Here is a 23,180-nt window from a genome sequence, read left to right on the forward strand (position 1 = left end):
AAAAAAAAAAGCTGAAAAGAGGAAAGGATAAAAAAAAAAAGTTTACTTGGTCTTGTTTGTTTGGTTTTTGTTTGTTCTTCTTATTTTAATACATGCAATTCAGTTTCTGGAATATTTCAGGTGTAGCATACATGTATAGCACAGGACTAGGTGAACCGTTGTGGGTTTGAGCTTTTATTACAGGACACAAAATCTTTATTTCCTAGGTTGTTCCTTCTTTGAGTTAACTAATTCAAGAAGTACTAATTCAAAATTTTCACCCCACTTTACCCATTCTCACAGGTGCAAATTTCATTTGTTATGTGTTTAGCTACTTGGGACAGTTTAAGACTGCACTCCATTTCAGGGCTTCCCAGAGCTGTTCTTTCTGCATACACACTCCTCCAGCAGATAATGTGAATCACATCAAATTATGTCAGTGTTCTGAAATGTGAAAAAACATTCCTTAATAACCAAGCTGTCACTTCCAGGATATTTCATTTGTTGCTTTAAGGCAGTTTCAGTTTGTGTCTTGTCAGATGAATGGCAACTGCAAAAATTCACAGTATTTTCTCCAGAAGGAGAAATTGCTTCAGCTAGGTAAAGAAATACAAAAAATTGTGCCTAGTGTGGCCAAGTTAAAGCCCGAGGCACACCTACTCCATTCTTTCTTCCACTCCAAAAATGTTTATTCAGTACTTATCCTAGAAGTACAGGTACTGATAGCATTCAGTGTGTTCTGATGTTGTCACCACCACCACTAACTGTTCATCATGCTATATGATATCTAAAACAATCTGTTATTTTTTAAAGGAAACAAGGTAATGACAGCTCATGCTGTGCTACAGCACATGCAAGCTGTAACTTACTGTTTCCATCAGTCATAATGATAATTCAGTGTGTCATTAATAACTTAGGCTGTATGCAATACTGAAATGAATACAGAAGAATAATTTATAAATCATTTGCATGCTGTTGAATGTAATTTCTGCAGTGCAGTCACACTACATGGGCAGAGAAAAAGCTCCCACCAATTTGGATGTAAGACACTGCTTTGCTTTTCTTAGAGAGGTCTGTATCTCTCTACATATCTATATTGCTATATATCACTATATGGAAAGAGAATAAGGTTAGATAGTAACTCAGGATGTTGAAAAACTTCTAAAAGAAGGACTTATAAACAAAACTTTCATGTAATTTCAGGATATTAAGAGTAAAATATAAGTAATTAGACAAGTCAAGCGATAAATGTTCTGAGAGGAGATGAAACAGCAGTAAAGCTAATGTCAAACACCTCTTTTTCATTTCTTACATTTTTTATTTTATTCTGATTCTGTACATCCTCTCACACTTGTTTATTTTTTTCTTTTTGTCTTTGGTGTTGATCAATATGTATATACTTGTAGCATAGTATATGTTTAGCAAGTATATTCAATATGTATGGTGAATATCAATATGTACTAGCATTGCTAACATTACACTGAGCTCTCAAGTTGCTGCCCTTTCTTTTTCTTTTCAAGAATGTTTAAAGCTTTTTCTCTTCTAAGCATTAGCTCTTTAATTCATTCGATTTGTTGCAATTTTACTCTATTATAATGCTTTGCTACTTAAAACCTTCTTGTGCAACAGAAGGTAGTTCCATTCATACTGGTTAGATTGTAAAGCTATCATGAGTATCAATTGAATTCATTTCTGAAATAAAACAATGAATTTTCTTGGCTGGGTTTTGAATGTGTGACAACTGAAAGGACAATAGGATAGATTAATTATCTCAACTCTAAATATTCTTTTTCTGTACTTGTTTGTAATTGAAATAATCTTTTCCAGTTTAATGTGAGGGTTGTAGCAGTGTGTCAGCTTTAAATTTACATTACTCTTTTTAGGGTTTTTGGTTTTTAGAAAAATACATTACTAGCTTCTGGTGTGAGTTACTATTTCTTAAATAAAATTTCATTCGGTCATTAGTTTTTCCAGTAGTTATACCTATGTTAGTGATAGCAGAAGCTTTTCATCTAAGAAACTGGAATTTAATAAGGAATGGGGATACAAAGTGGTCTACTGAGATCTTTCATATTTAAGCAGGATAGATCATCTCTATTGCTGTATTCTATTCATTGAACAAGTAAAATTTTTGTTGGCTCAAATTTCTATGATAGCATAGGAAAATCAGTGTAGCAAGTATATTCAAACTATATAGATTTCAGAATATGTGCAGACAACTTGTGTGTGTTAGCACTGTGGAGTAGCATTGGCCTTTATGTGAAGCTCAAAGCTTTCTGACATCTGTCTTCTGAAGGAAACTAATCAGTTGGAATTCTTCAATTGTGCTTGCTCTGTATGGTGAATCTTTTTGCATTGATAGCTAAAAATGAGACAATCTCTGTCTATTTTGAAATACTTTTGTTCCAAGACAGGAGAGAGACCACCTAGAATCCAGATTCAGTGGTAGCTATGGTGATATCAAAGCCAGAATTCTGCTGTTTATGCTGCACTTGTCCTGCTGATTATTTGAAACTGCACAATGCTGTTGGCAAAGCTAGCATCGTATCTGACATGTTGAACTAACACATGTATTGTTTTGTAAATGAGAGGGTTTTTTAATAAGCCTATCTTTAGTTCCATCACACAGGACATTTGGACACTTAACTGTTTCTTCTGGTCCCCTATTCATAGCTGGTAGGCAGAGCAATTGCTAAAAACCATGTATAGTTTGTGCTGTAGTTTAGGAACATTTATTAAGTATGGTGGCAGATATTCACTGTAAATCACTACCATTTCCTTTCACATAAATTTCCTTTTTAAAATAATACCTCTTATAAATGAGGAAGAAAAAAATGTGCAAGAAAAAAAAAAATAGAAGTCCAAACATTTTTCCTGGTTTATATCTCAAATTAATTAATCTCAGAACAATTCAGAACATATAAATATATATGTTTCTATATGTATGCATATATATAAAGGTTAGTCTAAAGAATAATTCTATTGTATTGTTGTGTTTTTTTTAGTTAATATTTCTATTATATCACTCAAATACCTCAAGTAAAGCAGCTCAGTATGAGAACAAGATCTTGCTAGCATTGTCTAACCTTTTATCTTGGTGTATCATGCTGAAATAGTAATAATAATTTAAAAAAAAAAACTAGCAGAAACTTCAAATTTATTGAGAGTTGATCTTAAGTTACTAAATACTTATTACTTTAATTATATCAAAACCTAAAGTTTTGTTTTGTTTTTTGTTTTTTCCCCACAAACCTCACTTAGCAGTGTTGTGAAGCCTATTGGATGGTGCTTTTAGAAATATCATGCACTGCAGGTAACATATGTCCATGGAAACATCCTGAGTGTAAATACAGTGAGATAACTATTCCCCTTGCTCCCACCAAAAATAAAGAAAAAACACACTGGGAACCTTTGGTGTAGGAAAACTTACAACAAGTTTTTTTACTTAGAAAATGTACCATTCCCTATTCCAGATTCTATGGTTAGAATAAGAATATGCAATATTTAAGAATATTTAAAATACAGAGTCAGTACTTCAGGAAAGCTGTATTGCCGCAGACCAGGCTCTGTGGGGCTCCAGAGCTAATGGCTTGGCTTGTGGTGGTTATAGAAACGGCAACTGGAAACAATGGAGTAGAACATTTTGAATGTGTTTTCCTTATCCTTACCTTCTATTGCAATTTCCCTTTGAGCTCAGGGACAGATTGTAAGTCTGTCTTGATCCTTCTGTTCTTGCAGACATCTACCTTTCTCTCCAGGAAACACTGACTCCACAATTTTAAAAAAGGAGAAAAGCAACCTATCCAGGAGGAGGACAACAGTTACTTGAAGACAAGTATTCTTACAAAGAGCTTTTATTATAGATAACGTGCCAATATTTAATTATACACATTTTTTTTTATCCTATCCCCAGGAACTGGCAAGTTTTTAGAAATGTCAGAGAGAGACTGAAATGAGGATAATGAGTACTGGAGTCTCCAAAGGAATATTTCCAAGTTACACTGTAAATGTATTAAATGTGATATGGAAGGCAGAGTTAATTACATGCAGGTATGGGAAGTAGTCTCGATAAGCAGGATGCCCTACAGCCCTAGTGGCATGCTCACATGTGGCGGTTACTGTTTTAGAGATGTCATGGTTGCTGAGCAGTAAATCGCTGTTGTTTGCATGGAGTCAGCAGTGCTGATCAGCTGCAGAGGACACAGAATAGAGGAGTCTTTGTTTTGGTTTGGTGTGGATGAACCATACCTGAAATACGGATGAGGAGTTGTTAGTCTTACAGGCCTGGGGTAGAAGGACTTACCACGTTGTATTACATCAGGTAACTCCTTCTTTAGAGAATTACATTTACAGTTCTGTCTGCTGTTTTGTCAGTTCAGTAAAGATAGTTCTGTTGGCTTTTACCTGAATATACTCAAAATATTTTAAATGTAGATAGTAAATGACAACCATTCTGGTCACTTCAGTGGCCATCTTATAGAACTATGAGTGAAGAGCTGGAAATTTGGTCTGATGATGAAAAAAGAGAGTGCATTTAATAGACTTCTTACCTAGCTAGTGGTGTTTGTTTCACCTCAAAGAACTAAAAACTGTGAAGAATAATCTTTCCATGAAGCACTGCCTTCTTCACTTGGAAATGACAGCATATATGTCTTGCTGCAGGCTATCAGCTTGCTGGAAGGTGACTGACATTCGGTCCCATGTCACTGGCTGTGGGGAGTTCTCCTTACCATGGCATATGTACCCCTGAACATAAATGAATTTTCAAAAAACTTTTACTTCTGGTCTGCTGGAAGTGATGAGTTCCTAACGTTTGTGTTTCTGATTCTCTTCTTGATAACAACTTGCTACTAGTGCCAGAGCTAACTTCTGTGTTGCATTCAGGTTCTGAAATGGGTACAAAAATGCAGCATTGTACAATTTCTGGGCTTACCCTGCCACAGCAGGATAGCGTGTTTTTGTCTCCCCTCACAACTGCAAACCAAGTAACAAATGAAGTTGTCCTCAGTATGAAATGAGGGCTGTTGGAATGAGAGAGCCTTCTCTATCAAAGTTAGGCATGTCCAATTCAACGTACACATTTCTACATGCAGTGTGTGGACTGTGCCGCTTTCTATATCTATTATGTATCAGACGTATTGCATACACAAAAGCAAGGCCATCTTTAGTCCGAGGATGGGGAAAAAACCTGCATGTATGTAATATTTTGACTGCCAAACTTCAAACATAACACGAACTATTTCCTAAAAGAACAGCATGAATTCTAGATCTGTGTTTCATTGTCTGTTGGATTTCTGAAAGTTCCCAGCAGCTGCAGGTGGTCAAGAGAAATGGCCGAGCATTTGGGATTTCCAGAGACAGGGTTACCAAGTTATGCCTAGTAAATGTATTCACAGTAGCTATTAATAACTGTAAAGTGATGCACAGTTTTTAACAGTGTTGACTATTTCCTGTATTTAACAGTGGTGCTGTTTACTGTTTGTCCGTGTCTGTGACAATTTTCTATTCATTGCTTCTGCAGTCATCACTGGTTTAACCCCAAAAGCCTGTCTAGGAGACACGCTGAGTTGTTTCTTAGTGTGAGCTATAGTTTTTTGAAATGACATTTGAATGTAGCTTGACCTTGTCTGTACTTGTGACCAAGCAGGTCATACCAATTTTTGGTTTCACAGTTCTTATTGCTATTCAATTGCCATCAACTATTTTGAGACTGATTACTCACTAACAACTGCTTTGTAACACAAAGAAAAGTGCATTTCCTTGCGAGTGTTTGTCAGTGTTCCTCCACCTAGTCCAGGTCTGTCTGCTGCTTGCATTTTCTTGCTGTTCCTTTATCTAGTTGTCTCCCTTGGAGACTTCGCTTTGCATCTTTGCTGGGTTCCTGCCATCCTTCATCATTTGAGACTGTCTCTTCAAGATTTTTAAAATACATTTTATTGTGGGAAGAATAAACTTTTGTAGGCTGGTAGAGAAGAGGAGATAGGGAAGTATGGAGTAACGTATCATTTAATTCTTGCTTAATAGCTTTCCCGCTGTTTTCTCAAGGATGTCTGTTCTTTCTGATAATCCCTTATATTTGCAGTTGTTCTATTTTCTGCTAGTCTCCCTCTTACAGCCTCTTTCAATTTAATTTCTGTGCCTTCCGTCAGGATGATATCACGCAGGTAAACTGTCATTTATAAACACCCCTCTAAATATGTGTTTCTTTCATGTCCATTTTGCTACTCATTCTCAGCATCAGTCACACAGTTCATTGCCATGACTTGTATTCACAGTAAAGCTTCTTGAAAGGGATGCAAATGATTCTGCTGTTAAGCTGAGCTGCATCTATACATTAGGTCTGTTCCTTCTTGAATCACAGCCTACTCTCTCCTGTGCAAAACCTTTCCCTTCTGTTGCTTACATCCCACAAAATATATGCTGATGCTTCATTCACTGTAGAATTGCGCTCTGTTAATTGCCTTGTTCTCAAAAGCGTTAAGACTATTGCCCATTATATATGTCCGAATGCAACAAGCTCTGGGAAACTTGAGAACTGGAGAGGGCGAGCTACCTCTTCTTGAGGAGGAAACCAACTGCTGGGTTCTCTGGCAGTATGTCTAAATAGCCTGGAGGAACGTAAAGTTGTAAAAGAGAAGTGCTTGGTGTCAAGGCCGTAAAGATGACCCAAATTATCACCTCTTCTAGGGAAAAAAGAATTGTCCAGAGTCTGTTGGAATCAACTAGGGTACAAAATGTGAGCTGAATGCACAGATATGCTTCCATTATGATATTTTTTTCTACAGATTAAGGTCATTTAGTTAAGTCTGGTTTAATTTCTGAAAGAGGCTTTTTTTTTTTTTTTTTTTTTTTTTTTTTTTTTTTTTTACCACTGGCACTAGATTGATATTTCATCTTTACCTTTAGTTGCTTTTTATTTTTCTAAAAGATTCTTCAATGTGTTTGGGAAGATAATGGACTGATGACTGTATGTATCACTTCAGGCAAAGGCTTGCTGTTTAGCAGTTAACAGTAGGTAATGCCATCACAGAATCACCTAGGTTGGAAGAGACCTCCAAGATAGCCTAGTCCAACCTCTGACCTAACACTAACAAGTCCTCCGCTAAACCATATCAATAAACTCTAAATCTCGATGTCTTAGGTGTTGTATTCTCTAAGAGAAACCTGTAGAAATGCCTCATTGTACTCAGGGTAACAGCATCAGACATTGTATGTAATGAGGATTAAACCTCTTATTCCTGCACCATTAGTAGATGTGAAAAAATGTCTGAAAGTCATTGGTTATAGGACATAAAATAAAGTATTCCGAAGTGAAGGTTCTTTATTTAATAATTGATAAAATATCTCTAGAGATACAGCTAGTAAGCAACTACTGGTTCATTTCCCAAACAGCTGAAACCAGTCCTCCCTGGCCCTACCTTGTGTTGCTTCAAAAGTGAAAGTTTAATGCAACATATGTAGCGTATTGGGTAGAATTAAGATGTAACTCAACCTTCTAAATACCAAAGACCAACAACACTTGCTCAGTGATCTGAAGTCAGAATAACTGTGCCAAGGCACGTTTTTCTGCAACGGTGAAAAATATAAAACTGACAAGGAAAATGAAAGCCAGTTACTTTCTATTTACTGGATCTCCCAAGTATAAATGTTTTCATGTTTTTAATTAATTTTAATTAATGATATAATTTAATTTTTCAGTCTTTATTATGTTTTTTAAAAATAGTAATGATATAACAAGACAATAGCACACACATCTCCCCTTATTCCAGTGTAAAAGAGAAATGTACCTTCAGTAAATTTGCTTAGCTCACTTGTTATAAATGGCAAGAGCTAAAGAGCAGCTTACCTAAAGATCCAAAAAAGTGGTGTGACAGCAGAAGCTTGCTGAAGAAGAAAGAATTCAGTCCTTTTGGATTGTCTGTTGATTCCCTTTCTTTTGTGGGATCTATATAAAGCCAGGCCGAGGCATCTGGATTCCCTGTGAGCTGCAGAATGTCCATATTTAACCCTGAAGCAGTTTAAGCCTTTGTTTAGAAGGCTTTTTACCTGACACCAGAAGTATCAGAATGGCTTCTTGATATCACTGCTGTGCTAGAAGTTGATTAGGTTCTTGACACAAATATTGGCAGTGCTTTGCAGAATTATTATTTTTATTATTTATTGTGGTTATTTTCTTTTTGGTTGTGAGATGTTATTTTCTTTTTGGATGTGAGATGTTATGGAATAAATATCTATCTTACATTCATACCAGTATTTAAAACTTTTATACAATGTATACATGTGTTCTATCTGTATCACCAAATGATAAATGTTTATTAAGAATAATTTTAAATGGTGCTTTTTTTGTTGTTATGTAATCGAAAAATATAGTATCCTTAGTCAAAATGTAATGACCATATGGCAACTGATTTCTCATTTGTTTTATTTGGGGGTTGTTTAGTTTTGTTTTAAGCACAAGGCATTTCAAATTGGAATCAAAAACATGCAAGTATTTTGTTTTTTTAGTTATTGTATCTATTGTTACTCAATTATTAAAGTGTGGGTGATTATGTAGTGGTGTAATAAAATTGTATCGTGAGGTAGAATTGTTTCTTGAAATGCTGTTTATTTTGAAATGCCTGTTCTCCGCCCTAAGGGTACGTGCTTTGAGGCACAGATTCCTCTGCCTTCAGTAAAACATTGTTTTATATTTTAGCAATTTAATTCTCACTCCTTGCTGATGTCACATGTTCTTATGCTTCCAGAAATGTCTCTTCCATTTCTGTATGGGTATTCATAAAATCATGTATTGATCAGAGTTGCTAAAACTGACCTTTGTTACCATTCATGTTATCAGTGATAGTTTTGTTTCTACCATCTGAAGGAATTTGACCTATTCATTTTCAGTTTCTGCCACAGCGGCCCCATTCTGCCAATCCGGACTGCATGACTCCACACGGGACTATCCTGCATCAAACCTTGGATTTCGATGAGTTCATACCACCAATACCACCTCCACCCTACTACCCCCCGGAGTACACCTGCACACCTGTGGTGGAGGCACAGAGGTGATTCTTCTTCCCTGTTGTTAGTTACTGCATTGCTCTGAGCTACAGACCGTGAAACTCTTTCAAAGAATACGAAGTGAAATAATGTCTTCTGCTTACGTTAGGTGCTTCTTTTCCAGGGAGATTAGATATCTGTTCTGCACACTTGTTAGGACTCATGCAGAAATATTTATGTTAAAGCACTGCTGTGATAGAGAAGTGATTGAACTTAACTAAAGGCAAGGATAACAATACCTGAACTTAAAGCAGAACTGAGCGTATAGATAATCCTTTTATGGCTAACATTGTGCACTTGAAGTTGAATGTGAGATTTTATTTTCTAAGGGAATGATTGGTGTATATGTGCATTGTTGTGGAGTAGTGAAGGACATGAGTGATTGAAATGGGCTAGTACAGATGGCTGGTATCCAAAATGAAATGCGTTTTTTTAAAGCTATACTATGAATGAGGGATTCATTTTGGCGCTCTGCATTTCCTGAATGAATTTCTTTGTAGTGTATTTGCTTTTGATACAAAGCAAGCTCTACATCACTGTGGCATAGATAATAGTCTGCCAAATAAATAAATAAATCTAATTTAATTTCCTAAGAGTTAATTTGCCTTGTTTGTGTTTTTAAGTAGAGGACTCCATTTGGACTTTCCTCATTCCCCGTTCAGTGCTTTATATGAAGTCACCATTAACAGCCCAGGAATACTGTATCCAACTGAGCTGCCCCCTCCTTATGAGGCAGTGATTGGAGAGACACCTGCTAGTCAGGTAAGGAAAGCCAAAGGAAATTCTTTACATAGTCTCCAAATGTTCATTATATGATCTAAAATAATTTAGGAGTTAATTGTACTTCGAGTCAGAGGAACCTGCAAGCCCTGAAGGAGTTGTTTTTTTTTCAGTAATTAATATCTTTTTTTTTTTTTTTTAAAGACAAAAGTAATATGAATTATACATTGTTGGGGGGGAGGGGAAGATTGATCTTATCTGTGATAAGATATTTTTATGTAGTACTAAGTAAGGTTTAGAAGGTCTGTTTATTGTTAAGCATAAAATCAATTTGGGTGCTTTTGTAATTGGGATTATGCTTTGCGTGTACATCAGTATCCAACAGCATAACAGCACCTAGCATATAACAAAAATATAATTTAACAAGACATAATTTAAAGTGGCAAAGTCATGCTCTTTCAAGGAGACCATGAGCTTTAATTTATAGATGTATTAACTGCTAAACTTCAGTATCTGGGGTCAGAGTCAGTACCTTGCATGTCCATCTCAGACAGGTGGGTTCCAGAAGCATTTCGCAGATAGCGAAAAGGAGTGGTGATTTTAAATTACTAAGTGGTGGTAATTGCATAGCAAGTTTCCATCTGCCTGATAGCTGCTGATGAGGAGGGCTTGCAGGAGCAAAATAAGAACAGGTGCTCCGTATCAGAAGTGAAGTATATAGGCAGTGCTAACTAAAGCCTACACAGCAACTTTGTACGCTGCTTTTCATGGCAAAAGCCCTAGCCTATTTTTTGCAGTCAGTGTCACAATCAGTCTGTAAATGGAGGAATCGAGACAAAGTCCAAGACAGTTTTAGGTCTTTAATAGGGAACAAATGGAATCCTAAAGTCTTATGTGGTGCAGACGTTCCCATTTAATACACATCAAGCCACAGGACAGTGTGAACTGAAGCCCTCACTTTGCAATGGAAATCACGGCAGAGCTTTAGCTACAGAAGTGCTTCTGGGAACCATTATGTGACAGTAATTATTAATCTCTTACTGAGCATCAAGCAATAGATTGTGTTTGGTTTTAGATGGATTGAGCTCCTTAGAGTTTTATTAAATTGTATCAAATTAGATTCAGTATTCATGCATTTCATACACAACAAATGTCAGCGCTAATTTAACTGGTTGCATCTAAACAAAAATTGCTGTTGTCATCGGTACTGATTAGGAATTCTGGTTTTATGACCATGGAAAAAAAGTTTTCCACATTATTTTCCATGGGAGTTATTGACTAGGGTGTAGAAAAGAACAAGCATATCTGGGTGAATTATACCAGTGACTACTTTGTTTTACTGACTTGTAGTCTGTTCAGACTTGTTGAAAGCATGTTTTTTCTTACCTTTTTCTATTGATAACTTGGTGACTGTTTGCCAGCCTTTATGTTGAAGAATGTACAAATCAGTAAGGTTTGTTACACGAGGCAGTGCAGGAAGCTGTGTAAACCCCCATGCCAACTATTACATGACTGATCTAACTAAATCTTGTGACTGTTATCTCCTACAATTAAAACTATAATTCTCCTTCCCCCCTCCCCCCAGGCAAGAAGATTAATCAATTACAAATGCATATAAAGTACATTCAGAAATTATTTTAGATTTACTAGATTGAAGCTCAGATGGCTCTTCTTCAGTAGTGGAGACTTGCCAAAACCTCAACCTTGCATGTAACTGATTTTATAGGCACTAGACCATTTTATAGGTACTAGACGATGCTACTACATCTGCCAGGTGACTGGCAGAATGTACAAGGCCAATAAACATTTCAGCACAAGTATTTAGCAGATATTCTTTTGTCATGGTTAAGAATTTGTGAAACGACATGAATTTTAGTAGAACCTTCAGTTTTTAATACACAAACAGCAAACACCTTTTAAAACATTATTTCTTCAGAAGTCTAGTTAGAGAAAATAATCATTTTATTTTCTGATCCAACTTTCTCCAGCAACAAAAAGCACTCGAGGACACTTCCTGCTTTGGACAAAACTTTACATCCTTTTTACAAGCTTATACTTGCTTCCATAAAGTTGTTCTTGCATTACCTATTTGAAAATAAAACTACAATTTCCATTTGCAAAAGTAACCTTTTTGCAGTTTGGTAGTAGGTGTTCAGGTTAGAAAATATGTGTCTCCTAGCTGATGAAGGCTATTATTTCAGCATAAGCAGTAGAATATTTCTAAAACGCTGATGTAGTGAATAAAACAGGCACTAAAGACATGAATGTGTTGTGCTAGATTGAAGCAGAAGAGTAAGCATTTCCACAGTGAGTTCCCAAGAGTCATCTGCAACTTACAGTGACATCACTGATCTTTTTCTTACCACAGATATGATAGTTTTCTTCAAAGAAAAAAAATATCTCTTTTTCAAGCATATTTCTAAAAATATGACTGCTTTTGCCTTTTGTTTGGTTTCCAATCCCCTTTTCATGTATTGCTGAGTTAAAATGTTTCTGGTTCTTTTTTATTTTGGGGGGTTATATTCCCAAACCCTTAGGCTTAGAATCACTTCTTAAAATTGTGTCTGAAAAATATTTTTTGATCACTTGGTGAGAGTAAGCTACGGATAGATACGTTTTAGAAATGAGTAGGTGCAGTAAGCTATATGTATATATGCATGCATTAATCTACACAGGCATATGCATTGAAAGCTCTTTTCTTAATAAGTTCAGAGTAATAGTGTCACATTCAATTTTTTAGAAGGCCAGATACAAATTAATCTCTTGACAAAAAGGATTTCAAAGAGGTGAATGATGGTTATTTCTAAAGTCTGTCACCAACTGTAATGAGCTTTTACTAGTTAATTGTGGCCCTACAGGAGCAGATTTGATTCTTCCTACTAAGGATAGTATCCATCTTATTCCCTTTGACCTGTCTTTCTATATTTTTCACATGTATTCTTATGAGGTGTTTATTGGAGCCTTTTTATTAAATATACATACAGTAATCATAATCCCAAAGAACTGCTGAAAATTTAATGAGGCTGGCAAAAAGGTTCGACACAAAGTCTATTAAAATCAGTAGAAAGAAAAATTTCCAAATTTCAGTTGTTTATGTATGAAGTCTTTCCAGTGGGACTGATTCTGTATTTTGTTGTTACGATTTTCAAAAGTGGAGGAAATTTACCCACTTCGATCTACTCTTTCAGAAAAAAGTCACTAGTGTCATCTCCCTTCAGCGATCTCTGACAGGGTGAAGAACACCCTGCCCCTCAGTCGGGCGGTGCTCTTATAGGGCTTAGAAATACAGCAGGTATTAACATCTAGGCAAATACACAGAGGAAAATACGGTTCTTATGATTGTTTTTGTGGTTATTTTTTGTTCTCCGTCCTTTTTAGGGTGATATAATGTGAAACATAATACAAAAATTACAGAGTATTGGAAGAGGCTGTTTTTAATAAGTTTGAAGCACTGCAGACATGCAGGTTTTGTAATGTGGCCATGCAGCCCCAGCTGTTGTGTATTCAAGATGAATTTAGCTTGTAGATTCTAGAAAAACAAACTAACAAATGCTTCAAGCACGTTGCTTTGCACTGCATTTTTCCAGACCCAAAAACATTGTAAGATATTACAATTAGGTTTCAGACTGAATAGCAGCAGATAGTTATTTCATGTTGCCAGCTCTGTATTGTTCAGATCATCAGTGTTATTCTTTGTTTTGGTAAACTGCCGACTAATGTACTGTTTCGTTAAACAATTTTCGTTTAGGTCACTGGTACTGATCAGCAAGCATCTGAATCAAGCTTGGGTGAGAGGAACATGACCCCGGGCTTCAGCACACAAGGTGATTGATCATAGTGTTATTGCCGTCTACTTGGCTGAGATATTTTTGTGTAGGATTTTTGAGCGGGCTTTTACTTCTTTTTTTGCCTTTGCTAATGTAGAAAGAAGGATTTGCTTCCAAATTGTTCATGGCACGAACCTTTTTGCAGCCATAAAAGATGTGGCTGGAAGCACAGAGGAATTGAGAAGGGAGTTCTGTTTAACAAAGCATGCTCTGTAGCTCCCCTGGAAGCGTACTCATTGTGATTAAAGCCCTTTGAGGCAGCTACGACAACTGTCATTTCTCTTTGAAGAGTTCTGCGTATAACAGGCAGTTTGTTTCTCATTGTCAGCAAACATGAGCGCCTGTATGATAGTCCACGTGTCCCCTCTGCATGCTGTAGTTACCCTGCATGGCTTCCAGCAGCCCAGACAAGAAATGTGCTTCCTGAAGCACAGATGTGAATGAGTAAAAAGCTCAGAGCATGTTATTTTAAGTTAAAAAGTTACTAACAGAGGCCTCCTTAACGTGTCTGTTGCTGTGGAGGGCCCTCTTAAACTCAGTGGTTTCAGCTATGTGGATTGAGTGATGCTGGGTAGTTTGCATTAAATAATTACTGTGTAAAGCTTCCAATAAATACTTTTCATATAATTTCATATTACGAAACAGACTGGTAGGTGTTCTCAGTTAGTACACTTATAGGCAGAGATGAGCAGCCTGGCAAGGAGAATCTGATCTTAAACACAGTGTCTGTTCTGCATGTAATTGTAATTTTACTGTGTTCAGTTTTGGGCCCCTCGCTACAAGAAGGACATCGAGGTGCTTGAGCGGGTCCAAAGAAGGGCGACGAAGCTGGTGAGGGGCCTGGAGAGCAAGTCCTATGAGGAGCGGCTGAAGGAGCTGGGCTTGTTCAGCCTAGAGAAGAGGAGGCTCAGGGGTGACCTTATTGCTCTGTATAAGTACATTAAGGGAGGCTGTAGCGAGGTGGGGGTTGGCCTGTTCTCCCATGTGCCTGGTGACAGGACGAGGGGGAATGGGCTAAAGTTACGCCAGGGGAGTTTTAGGTTAGATGTTAGGAAGAATTTCTTTACTGAAAGGGTTGTTAGGCACTGGAACGGGCTGCCCAGGGAGGTGGTGGAGTCACCATCCCTGGAAGTCTTCAAAAGACGTTTAGATGTAGAGCTTAGGGATATGGTTTAGTGGGGACTGTTAGTGTTAGGTTAGAGGTTGGACTCGATGATCTTGAGGTCTCTTCCAACCTAGAAATTCTGTGATTCTGTGAAGGACTTCAGTTTCCAGAGCCATCAGCTGTCACCTTTAACTACTGCTAAATATTCAAACAGACAAGCTGATGTTGGACAACTGCAGTGGCTGGCCTTTAATTTCTGCTATTAACAAGGACTAATGCACAGCTAGGTACTAAAATTCAAAAGTATGTTTGGACTTCACATCTGTCAACCCCCTGCTTTGTATAGTACTCAGGGGGAAAAAAAAATGCCCATGGAAGAGTAGCACAGTATGAAGCTGTAAGTACTGTGTAAGGCCCTTGAGCGGTGGAAATACAGTGTAAGGCCCTTGAGGTTGAAAATGGTACAAACAACCCCAGTCTAGCTATCAGCTGAATCCAACAAAACCAGAGTTAAGACAGTGAAGATCTCTGCTCTGAAGACAGGCATAAACTTGATGCTTTCATTTATCCAGTTATCCAGGTAACTTCATAGGTGTTTCAAAGCCTCAGTTAAAAGAGTATGTTGAAAAGAATCGTCTCATTAGGTAAAAAATGTTTGGGGACCCATCACATATTTAAATGGTCCAATAAAGTACTGCAGTTTGAGCAGTGCATGTTAAGCATTTTTAACATAGTGTAGCTGCACAGATGTATTTCCATAAGTGATTATAATGACCTTTTTGGCAATCTTGTAATTGTGTTGGAAGTATTACAAATCTATTGCCTAGGAACCCCAAAAGAAAATAGTTGGCTTGATCTATTTTATGTAAGGAAAAAATGTCTTTCATAAAATCTAATTTCGTGAATACTTGTTTTTCATGTTGATAGTTAATTTCTGCCTATTGTGAAAAGCTTTCTGCTTCCTAGACACCAAAATTTGGGGGTGCTTATGAGCATTCCCGTATTCGCTGCAAAATCCTATTTTTCTGTTCCTGTGAACACAAAAGTTAAAATACATTTGTCTCATCAGTATGGTTAGTGACAGCTGTTATGGAGAAGAGGGTATCAGAGGATGCTGCGCTGAACAGAATAATGTGATTTATATTTTGTAAGTATTTTGATTTTGGATGTAGGGCCTTCTCAGGAATTTCAGTCAGATTTGGGAAAAATGTTGCTTATATTACTGGAGACTGGGAGGTGACGTGATCTAGTTCAATTTCCTTAATTTCTGTCACAAATTTGGGAATAATGCAGAGCTAAATACTTATTTTTGTACACGGAGTCACTTTCATCCATAACGTCTGTATGAACACGTGGCAGAGGAGGTGTTAACGATGTCAGTTTGTAGTACAGAGGGCTTCCAAGATGATGTGGCCCTGCACAGAATGTTTAGCTTGTATCTGAAACGTGAGTGTCTGATTTCTTAGGTTGTGTGCCAGAGATGTGATGTGAAGAGTTCTCATTTGTATAGATCTTAAATATATGTTTGAAGGAAGTTATGCCTGGCTAGAAAGCTCATACTTAAAGTAGTGATAGGTTTGGAAGCGATCAGAGCCTTGTTTTTCCAGCATTTCTGTAAAGCATTACTTTGCCTACCACCACATGCAATCTCTCACTGTTAACCAGAGAAACCAGCAGTGGCAGATCTGCTGCTAGCCAAATGGAGTTTCAGATGGAACTTTGGCTTCAGTGCTCAAAAATGCTTGTTAGCTGATGGAAGTGGTTGACAACACAAATTACCTTTGCTGAAAGACACTAAAAACAAGTAAATTATGTTACTGCTTTGGCATTCTGTCACCTGAAAGGTTTGGAATAATTATTGATCTACGTGACAATTCCCAAATGTAAATCAGGTTATTGAAGTGCAGGGTGGTGGTGGTGCAAGAAGTCTTCCTTTTTCTCTGGGTCTCTTGTTTTGCAGTATCTGGTGAGAGTACCTCGCTGATGGTCTCTGAGGCTGCCGATGTCCCAGACCACAGCTGCTCCTCCGAAGATCTTTGTTCGCTGGAAGTTCAGGGGTCTCTCCGTTCGGCAGATTTTTCTCCCTGCTGTACGAGCCGCAAAGGGGCTACAGGCCAGAGCTGCAGCAGTCTGGATTACAGCATCCGCTGCAGGTCCCACAGAACTTGCTCAGAGGGTTTTCCTGATGAGGATGACAGTTTGCACAGCAGAGCATCTACAGACAAGTCACAAGGACAGGAAAATGAGAACTGTGCTCACGGCAGATCCTCAGACTGTTCCTCAGTGAATTTCAGCCCCTCAGAAAGAGAATTGCAGAGTTCTGCTCAAGAAAGCAATGTCACAGCACATTTGAAAGAAAAGAAGATCTGCTGTATGGTCTCTAGCCAGCCCGCTGTCCCTTCCCAGACTGCTCCCTGTTTTGGACCTCCAAATACTGCATCATATGTGAGCAGCCCCGAGAGTACTGTCCAGCAGCACCATGGGACAAAATGCCGAAATTCAAATATAGTTCGATCATTGAGCGATCCTGTGTCGTGTTCGTCTTATGCAGAAGGTAGGTGTAGTGTAACGAGGATGACGGAGCTTGGACCTAATGAGTGATGTTGGTTTTATGCATTTGGTGCTGCTGTACATCGTGAAACTTTTCAGTGAGGGTTGACTGACATGTGAAGACTTAATTCCATGCACATCTTCTAGATCTATTTTTTTTTTTTTAAGTGAAAGTGGTAAAAATGACAGTGAAATTAATTTTGGATTTTCTGAATTGTACCAGCCTTTCTGCACTGATCAGAAAACCATCCCCTGAGTAGATGCTTCCACTCCTCTTTTACTGTTATATTGAGAAACTGAACTACAAGGTTGAACAATAGCTGGGTTCTATGTGGGAAATGATTAATTGAGCTGTCATGCTTATAATACAGCAGGTTGTGTTTCCTGAAGGTGACACTGACATTGACAGGACTGGTTCATTTCAGAGGCAGTCACAATGTAACTGTATTGGACTGTACAGTGACAAGTTTTAAAGAAAAAATAAATGAAAGATGAGGCACATGACAAGTTGATGAATGAAAAGGAAAGCTTTTGACTGCTGAGGATAAGCATCTTCTGCTATGAATCTCCTTTTAGACAAGTTGGGAAGAAGAGAGGAGTTGTTAGCTGAACCCTGTATCTTCATAAAAATCGGCTTATTGGTGGAAAATAAATGTTTGCTTTAGAAGGGAGTGGCTTGGTCAAATAACAGCAGGAATGTAGATCTGTCTGAAGCATTTGAAAAGTACAGGTTTTACAAAAGGATGTAAACTGGAGAGATTCAAAGGGGTGACTTGGAGTAGTGGTTTGAAAATAAAGATGAAAGCTTTGGGAGTTGTCAGATGATGCTGATACATATGCATTCACCGGGCTTTCTAAGGCTTCTAGAGAAAAAATCATGACTACATCAGAACAAAAGTAGACAAAATGCTGAAATGACTGGTTTCATTTAGGAAGATGAAGTGTTGGTTCTATTATGTTTTTGGCATCATTATTCTGTTCCTATGAATTTCAGAGACCTCATACCTAGTTCAGTAATTGAATGTCTTTTACCTTTAGAAATCTGGCATGCTGTCGAGGAAATGTGAATCTTTAATCTAGAAGTCTGCACTTTTTTAATGAAATTTCCTCGGCTAGGATATGTAGGTGCTATGAAGCTGCTGTGCAGACAGCAAGTAGGAATTTCTGAATCCTTTACACTGTGCCAAACATGAGAAGAACAGCCCTTTCTCTTCTGGATTGCGTTGTGTGAGTTTTCCATATTGAGCTCCATATGCTCTCTGAGTAGTGTTTGACAGAGATATTAATGTAGGCAGCCGTATCTATGTGCTCTAGCTGACTGCTGGGACATCTGCCCTAACAGATGCTCTGCCGTCATTCTTAACATGTCCTAAATACATCCATCATCTTTTCTGGAGGAGTGGCATATTTAATTTATTATCACTATAGGAATTATTCTGACTAATTTCCAAGTTCCCTAGTTGAGAACAGGGGTTAAACATGACTGAGATTTAACTGGTTTTAGCAAAGATTGTAATAATGGATAATGAAGCAGAGATAGTTCTAGAGATACCGGTCACACGTGGCAGAGGGGGAGCATGAGATGGGGTAACTCCGAGGGAATATCTTTGTGCTGGCTTAGTTCTCTGGTATGCTGCGTACAGAAGACACTTTAAAACCGAATGTTCAAGAGAAGCACTTGAGTTTAGATCTGCACGTTTCTTTCATTTATGTTTTTGGCAAACTAGAATTTGCAGAATTTTACTCTGTGAAGGTTTTCACTACTTCATTTCACGCACCTTCCTTGCTCTACTTGTTAATGACCTTTATCTGGAAATCAGAAGTGGCACAATTCTGCTAACGCATACAGGCTGCTTGTAGCAGCCCTTAAGCACACTTTTCCTAAGCTGTGACACAGCTGAAGTTCTTTATACTCAGCTCACTTAAAGAAGCATTTGATCTAGGTTTGTCATGACCGACTGCTGGTCTAACTGCATCTCGTTGAGACTAATAAGTCATGTAAGAGACACGCTATAGATTTGGGGGATTTGAGGATTGGGGGAGCTTCAGGCATTTTCACGAATGGGAAAATGTAATGGTCAGATCAGGAAGTGGGGTTTAGCTTTGCCCTAGGATCCCGTCTTTTTGCTTTAAGAAGAATAACTCACCTGCTGATTAACCTGCCCACAGAAGTCAATGGTAACAGATTTAGAAGTGCAACCTTAAAGTTAACTGTGTAGGGCTTTTTTTATTTTTCAAATTGGCCTTGAATGTTACTGTGATTGCACTACACCTAGTTTGGAGCATAAATTATTTGGCACAGGGTTGTTGCATGAGTGCAATAGGGTTGTAACAACTGGGTAGGCTTTTAGACTGATAACACGAGTCACGTGCTTCAAGCACATCTTGTCAGGATGGACTCAGTAATTCCCCCATTTATCATTTAATGCTGAAAGTGAGTTTATTTGTTTTAAAGTATCTGTCATTTGTAGTATAGAAACTAGATAAAAGTTTGGTGTAATAGCTGTGTTTATAATCACTGTGTAGTCCCTGATTTTAAGTCTCCAATTCCCCGATTTAAGTCTCATGCATTCACACAAAATCTCTGTAAAAAAAATTTACCACTTAATAAAAAGGGAGGATTGGGGGGGGGGAAACCTTACAAATGAGAGGTTTGCACATTTTCCTGTCTTTTCTCCATGAAGTTTATCATAGCAAAGGAGGACAGAATCAACTTTGAGCACTGATCTTTGTTTCAGTAAACCTGATCTATGCCGAAATGCAGAGATTATGACCACATGGCTCTGTCAGATGAGTGTCCTGGGATACTCCAGGGTGATTATGGTAGTGTCCGTGCCCCATGTAATTCAGAGTAGTGTCCAGTATTGTAGTTTTGTCTCTGGCACAGGTTTGTTAAGCAGGGTAATAAAGGGTGGGAAGATGGAACTTCTCGAGTGTCTCCTCTCGTTAAGCATGCTGTGATTCCTGTGTTGCAGTGTGTCAGCACCATGAGGAAAAATCAAGACAGGACAGTGGCTGTCTCTTTGCTTACTTTTCTGTGCAGCATCTTATGTTTGTTTGACTTCATTTCATTATTTTCATTACAAACTTTCCCTAAAGATATGAAAGAAAACCTCTACTAATCTACCAAGAAGTTTAAAATAGTTTTCAGTTCTGAAACCAGGCACAAACACCCCCAGCAGAATGGAAGGGCTTATTCCATCTTGCCTGTCAGAAGCTTGAGATCAAAAAGAGTGCACTGTGAATTACAGCACAGTGTGATCTTGTGATCATGGATGCTTGTGCTGGCATCCCAGAAACACTGTCATTAGAAGACAGCTACGTCCAGAGCTGTTTGCAGTAGCTCTGCAAACATTTGTTATTAATTGGATCACCAGTAACCATAGTGGTCACCTACCCAGGACGTTTCTGAATATAGTAGTTTCTCTTTGTGAATGGACATCTTGCAAGTAGTATTGCAGCTGAGTAGATTCATTCTGTAAAGGAGATGATAAAAGATCCAAACGATCCAAATGTATTTTTCCTTGCTTTCAGCACAGGATAACAGGGCTTGATTGTGCTGTTTCTGTCTGTCTGTCTTTGGTTCAAGGTGATCATTGTGCCTGGACTCCTCCTGCATGTAGACGGCATCAAGATGCAGGATTGTCTCCAGCAACATTAGAAACAGGTGAGGATCTGTTTTCTAAAGCAGGATTGTGTAGATTTCATTATTTTGGTTTAAAAATTAAAATAAGCTTCTGATAGAGAAATATGATCAAGAAAGTTTGGAGTAAAAATTGCTCAGTAACAGCACAGATGCGTGATGTACAATTCCAACAGAACCGTACTTACACGTGTTCACCGAGCCCACCTCTTGCCAGACTCCTGGTTCTTGTACTAAGTATAGTGGATTGGGTTTCTTTGTCTCACAGTGTACTGTGAAGAGCAAAAACAGATTCTCTACACATGCAAGCATCAGGTGTGGAGGCAGACCTTTCTCATTCTGTTATGTTGCTGTATTTATTTATTTATTTATTTTGGACACCGCCTTTGATCACAAATCACAAATGGTGCAATTGGACTCTTAGTTTAGCATTTTTGCATTCTCTGTATTTCTCACCAATCTCTCATATGTGATTCCCCACTTATCATTTTTGGGGCCTAACTAGAAGCAAGGGGAAATTTTTCCTTAAAGCCAAACAAGCTAAAACATTCCAAGTTACATACGTAACACCGAGTAGCTGGTGTTTCCCCTTACCATTAACGTTCACTGAAATTGCTGAAAGTAGAGGTAACAAAAATGCCTGATTTATGAAGCATTTTAATTATGTCCACACTCCACACTCTCCCTAAATACAGCCCTTCTTGGTCATGAGAATGAATTGTACCTTGACCTTTGGTTAAAAGGTTTCCTCGATGACGTTTTTATTATCTCTGGAGAAAACAGACAATTTATGACAAAACCTTTTGTGAGGATACTTGACTTGCCTTGTTGTGTGTGTTTTGTTTTGTTTTGTGTTTTTTATTTGTTGTTCTGGTTTGTGTAAAACATTTACTTTAAAGATATTCTTCCCCCCCCTTCTTTTAGTTCCTGTTTCTGATTCTCATATGGCTGCCTCTGCTTGTCAGCATTCTTTGAGCAGTTTCCTACCAACTGGAAAACAGAGGGATACAAGGAAAATTGATTTCCACTTAAAGCCAAAGGCTTTGCGAACAGCCTCAAAAGAGCGACCACGCTCTTTAGTGGACCTTAAGGCATATAAAGACACCAAAATTTTAGTTGCCAAATTTTTGGAACATTCAAACTGTAATCTCCCTCCAGAAGTACGTCATGTAGTGAACAGTATACGATCAGTAATAAAATCTGATGAAAGACACATGGAAGAAGCCATCTTCAGTGCCAATATTATAGACCAGGTATGTCACTCGTGTTCTAAAGATTTGCTCAACTTTGATGAGACATGTGCCTTATGAAAATGTTTTTATAGTTTTGAATAGATCAGAGAATTATTACAAATGATATCGTGTGGTAACATGGCTTTAGTAGGAAATAATTTGTATTTATCAAGCAGTAATGCATTTTACACTGAGGCAATTATAAATGCATTTTAAATTCTTCAGCTGAAGCCAATACTGGTAAAATCCTAAGAGATCTGTAGGGAACTGAGTTTACACATTGGTAGTCAGCGATATCTCTTATTTCCAAAGGCTTTTTAAACCTGAGGTGTAGTATTCCCTACATAAATTTGTGGTGATACATGGAGATAGCATGGATTCAAGAACTGACTTGGATCTGTTGATCTGTTCTGTCCTTTTTTATTATTTTTTTTTAAGCCAGATGTATTTGTACAGCATTAGCTAATAGCTGAAAAGAAAAGAGGAGATAAACAAGCAGGGCCGCAATCTATCAAAATAGAACACCGCAGTTACCCTTACTTCTCCTGACAAGAAGAATGACAGTGACCCTTGCTATTTTTAAGAAAAATAATTGACACTTCATGCTTTTGAGAGAGAATAAAACAAATGCAAGGCTTGGTAGGAATCATATAAATATTAAAAAACAACAACAACAACAAAAAACTAGTAGTGGTAGCAACTCTTATAATCTAATGCATGTTTAATAATATGTCTATTGATTTCATTATTTTTTTTCCAGGCAGGAAGGTGATGAATCACCTCTTGCTAGTATTGTTGCCAGAATGATAGCTATAAAAGTGAAGTTCCTTTTACACTGTCAGATTCAAAAAGCAGAATGGTCTTAGCACTTGCTAACCATGTTCAGGTTGATGGTAGACCTTCCAGAGCTGGACAGATGATAAAGGATGCATGCTTGGGGCTGTTTCTCCATTATGAGTTAGTATTTGTGGCATTAGTCTGATGATCCCTAAGTGATGGAAATTTGCTAAGTATTAAAACAATATAGTAATGCTTAAATTGCAGCATGTTTACTTTTATTGTGAGATAGTTTGATGTAGCAG

At 37.8% G+C, this 23,180-nt stretch overlaps 1 protein-coding gene across 9 annotated transcripts in view; it reads left to right on the forward strand.

Moving 5' to 3' along the window:
- ENTREP2 (endosomal transmembrane epsin interactor 2) overlaps positions 1-23,180 on the forward strand; it is a 136,914-nt gene that overhangs the window by 110,717 nt on the left and 3,017 nt on the right. For 5 of the 9 annotated variants that reach the window (XM_072043396.1, XM_027466198.3, XM_027466196.3 and 2 more), the window contains 7 exons: positions 6,129-6,143; positions 8,866-9,026; positions 9,645-9,783; positions 13,490-13,565; positions 16,634-17,227; positions 20,813-20,890; positions 21,791-22,119. In XM_072043396.1, the coding sequence (XP_071899497.1) occupies positions 6,129-6,143; positions 8,866-9,026; positions 9,645-9,783; positions 13,490-13,565; positions 16,634-17,227; positions 20,813-20,890; positions 21,791-22,119 (1,392 nt within the window). The remainder of the gene's footprint in view (positions 1-6,128; positions 6,144-8,865; positions 9,027-9,644; positions 9,784-13,489; positions 13,566-16,633; positions 17,228-20,812; positions 20,891-21,790; positions 22,120-23,180) is intronic. The other 4 variants (XM_027466200.3, XM_027466193.3, XM_027466192.3 and 1 more) reach the window with 3 other exon arrangements.

This window comes from Anas platyrhynchos, chromosome 11, assembly GCF_047663525.1.
Source record: "Anas platyrhynchos isolate ZD024472 breed Pekin duck chromosome 11, IASCAAS_PekinDuck_T2T, whole genome shotgun sequence".
Lineage (NCBI taxonomy): Eukaryota > Metazoa > Chordata > Aves > Anseriformes > Anatidae > Anas > Anas platyrhynchos.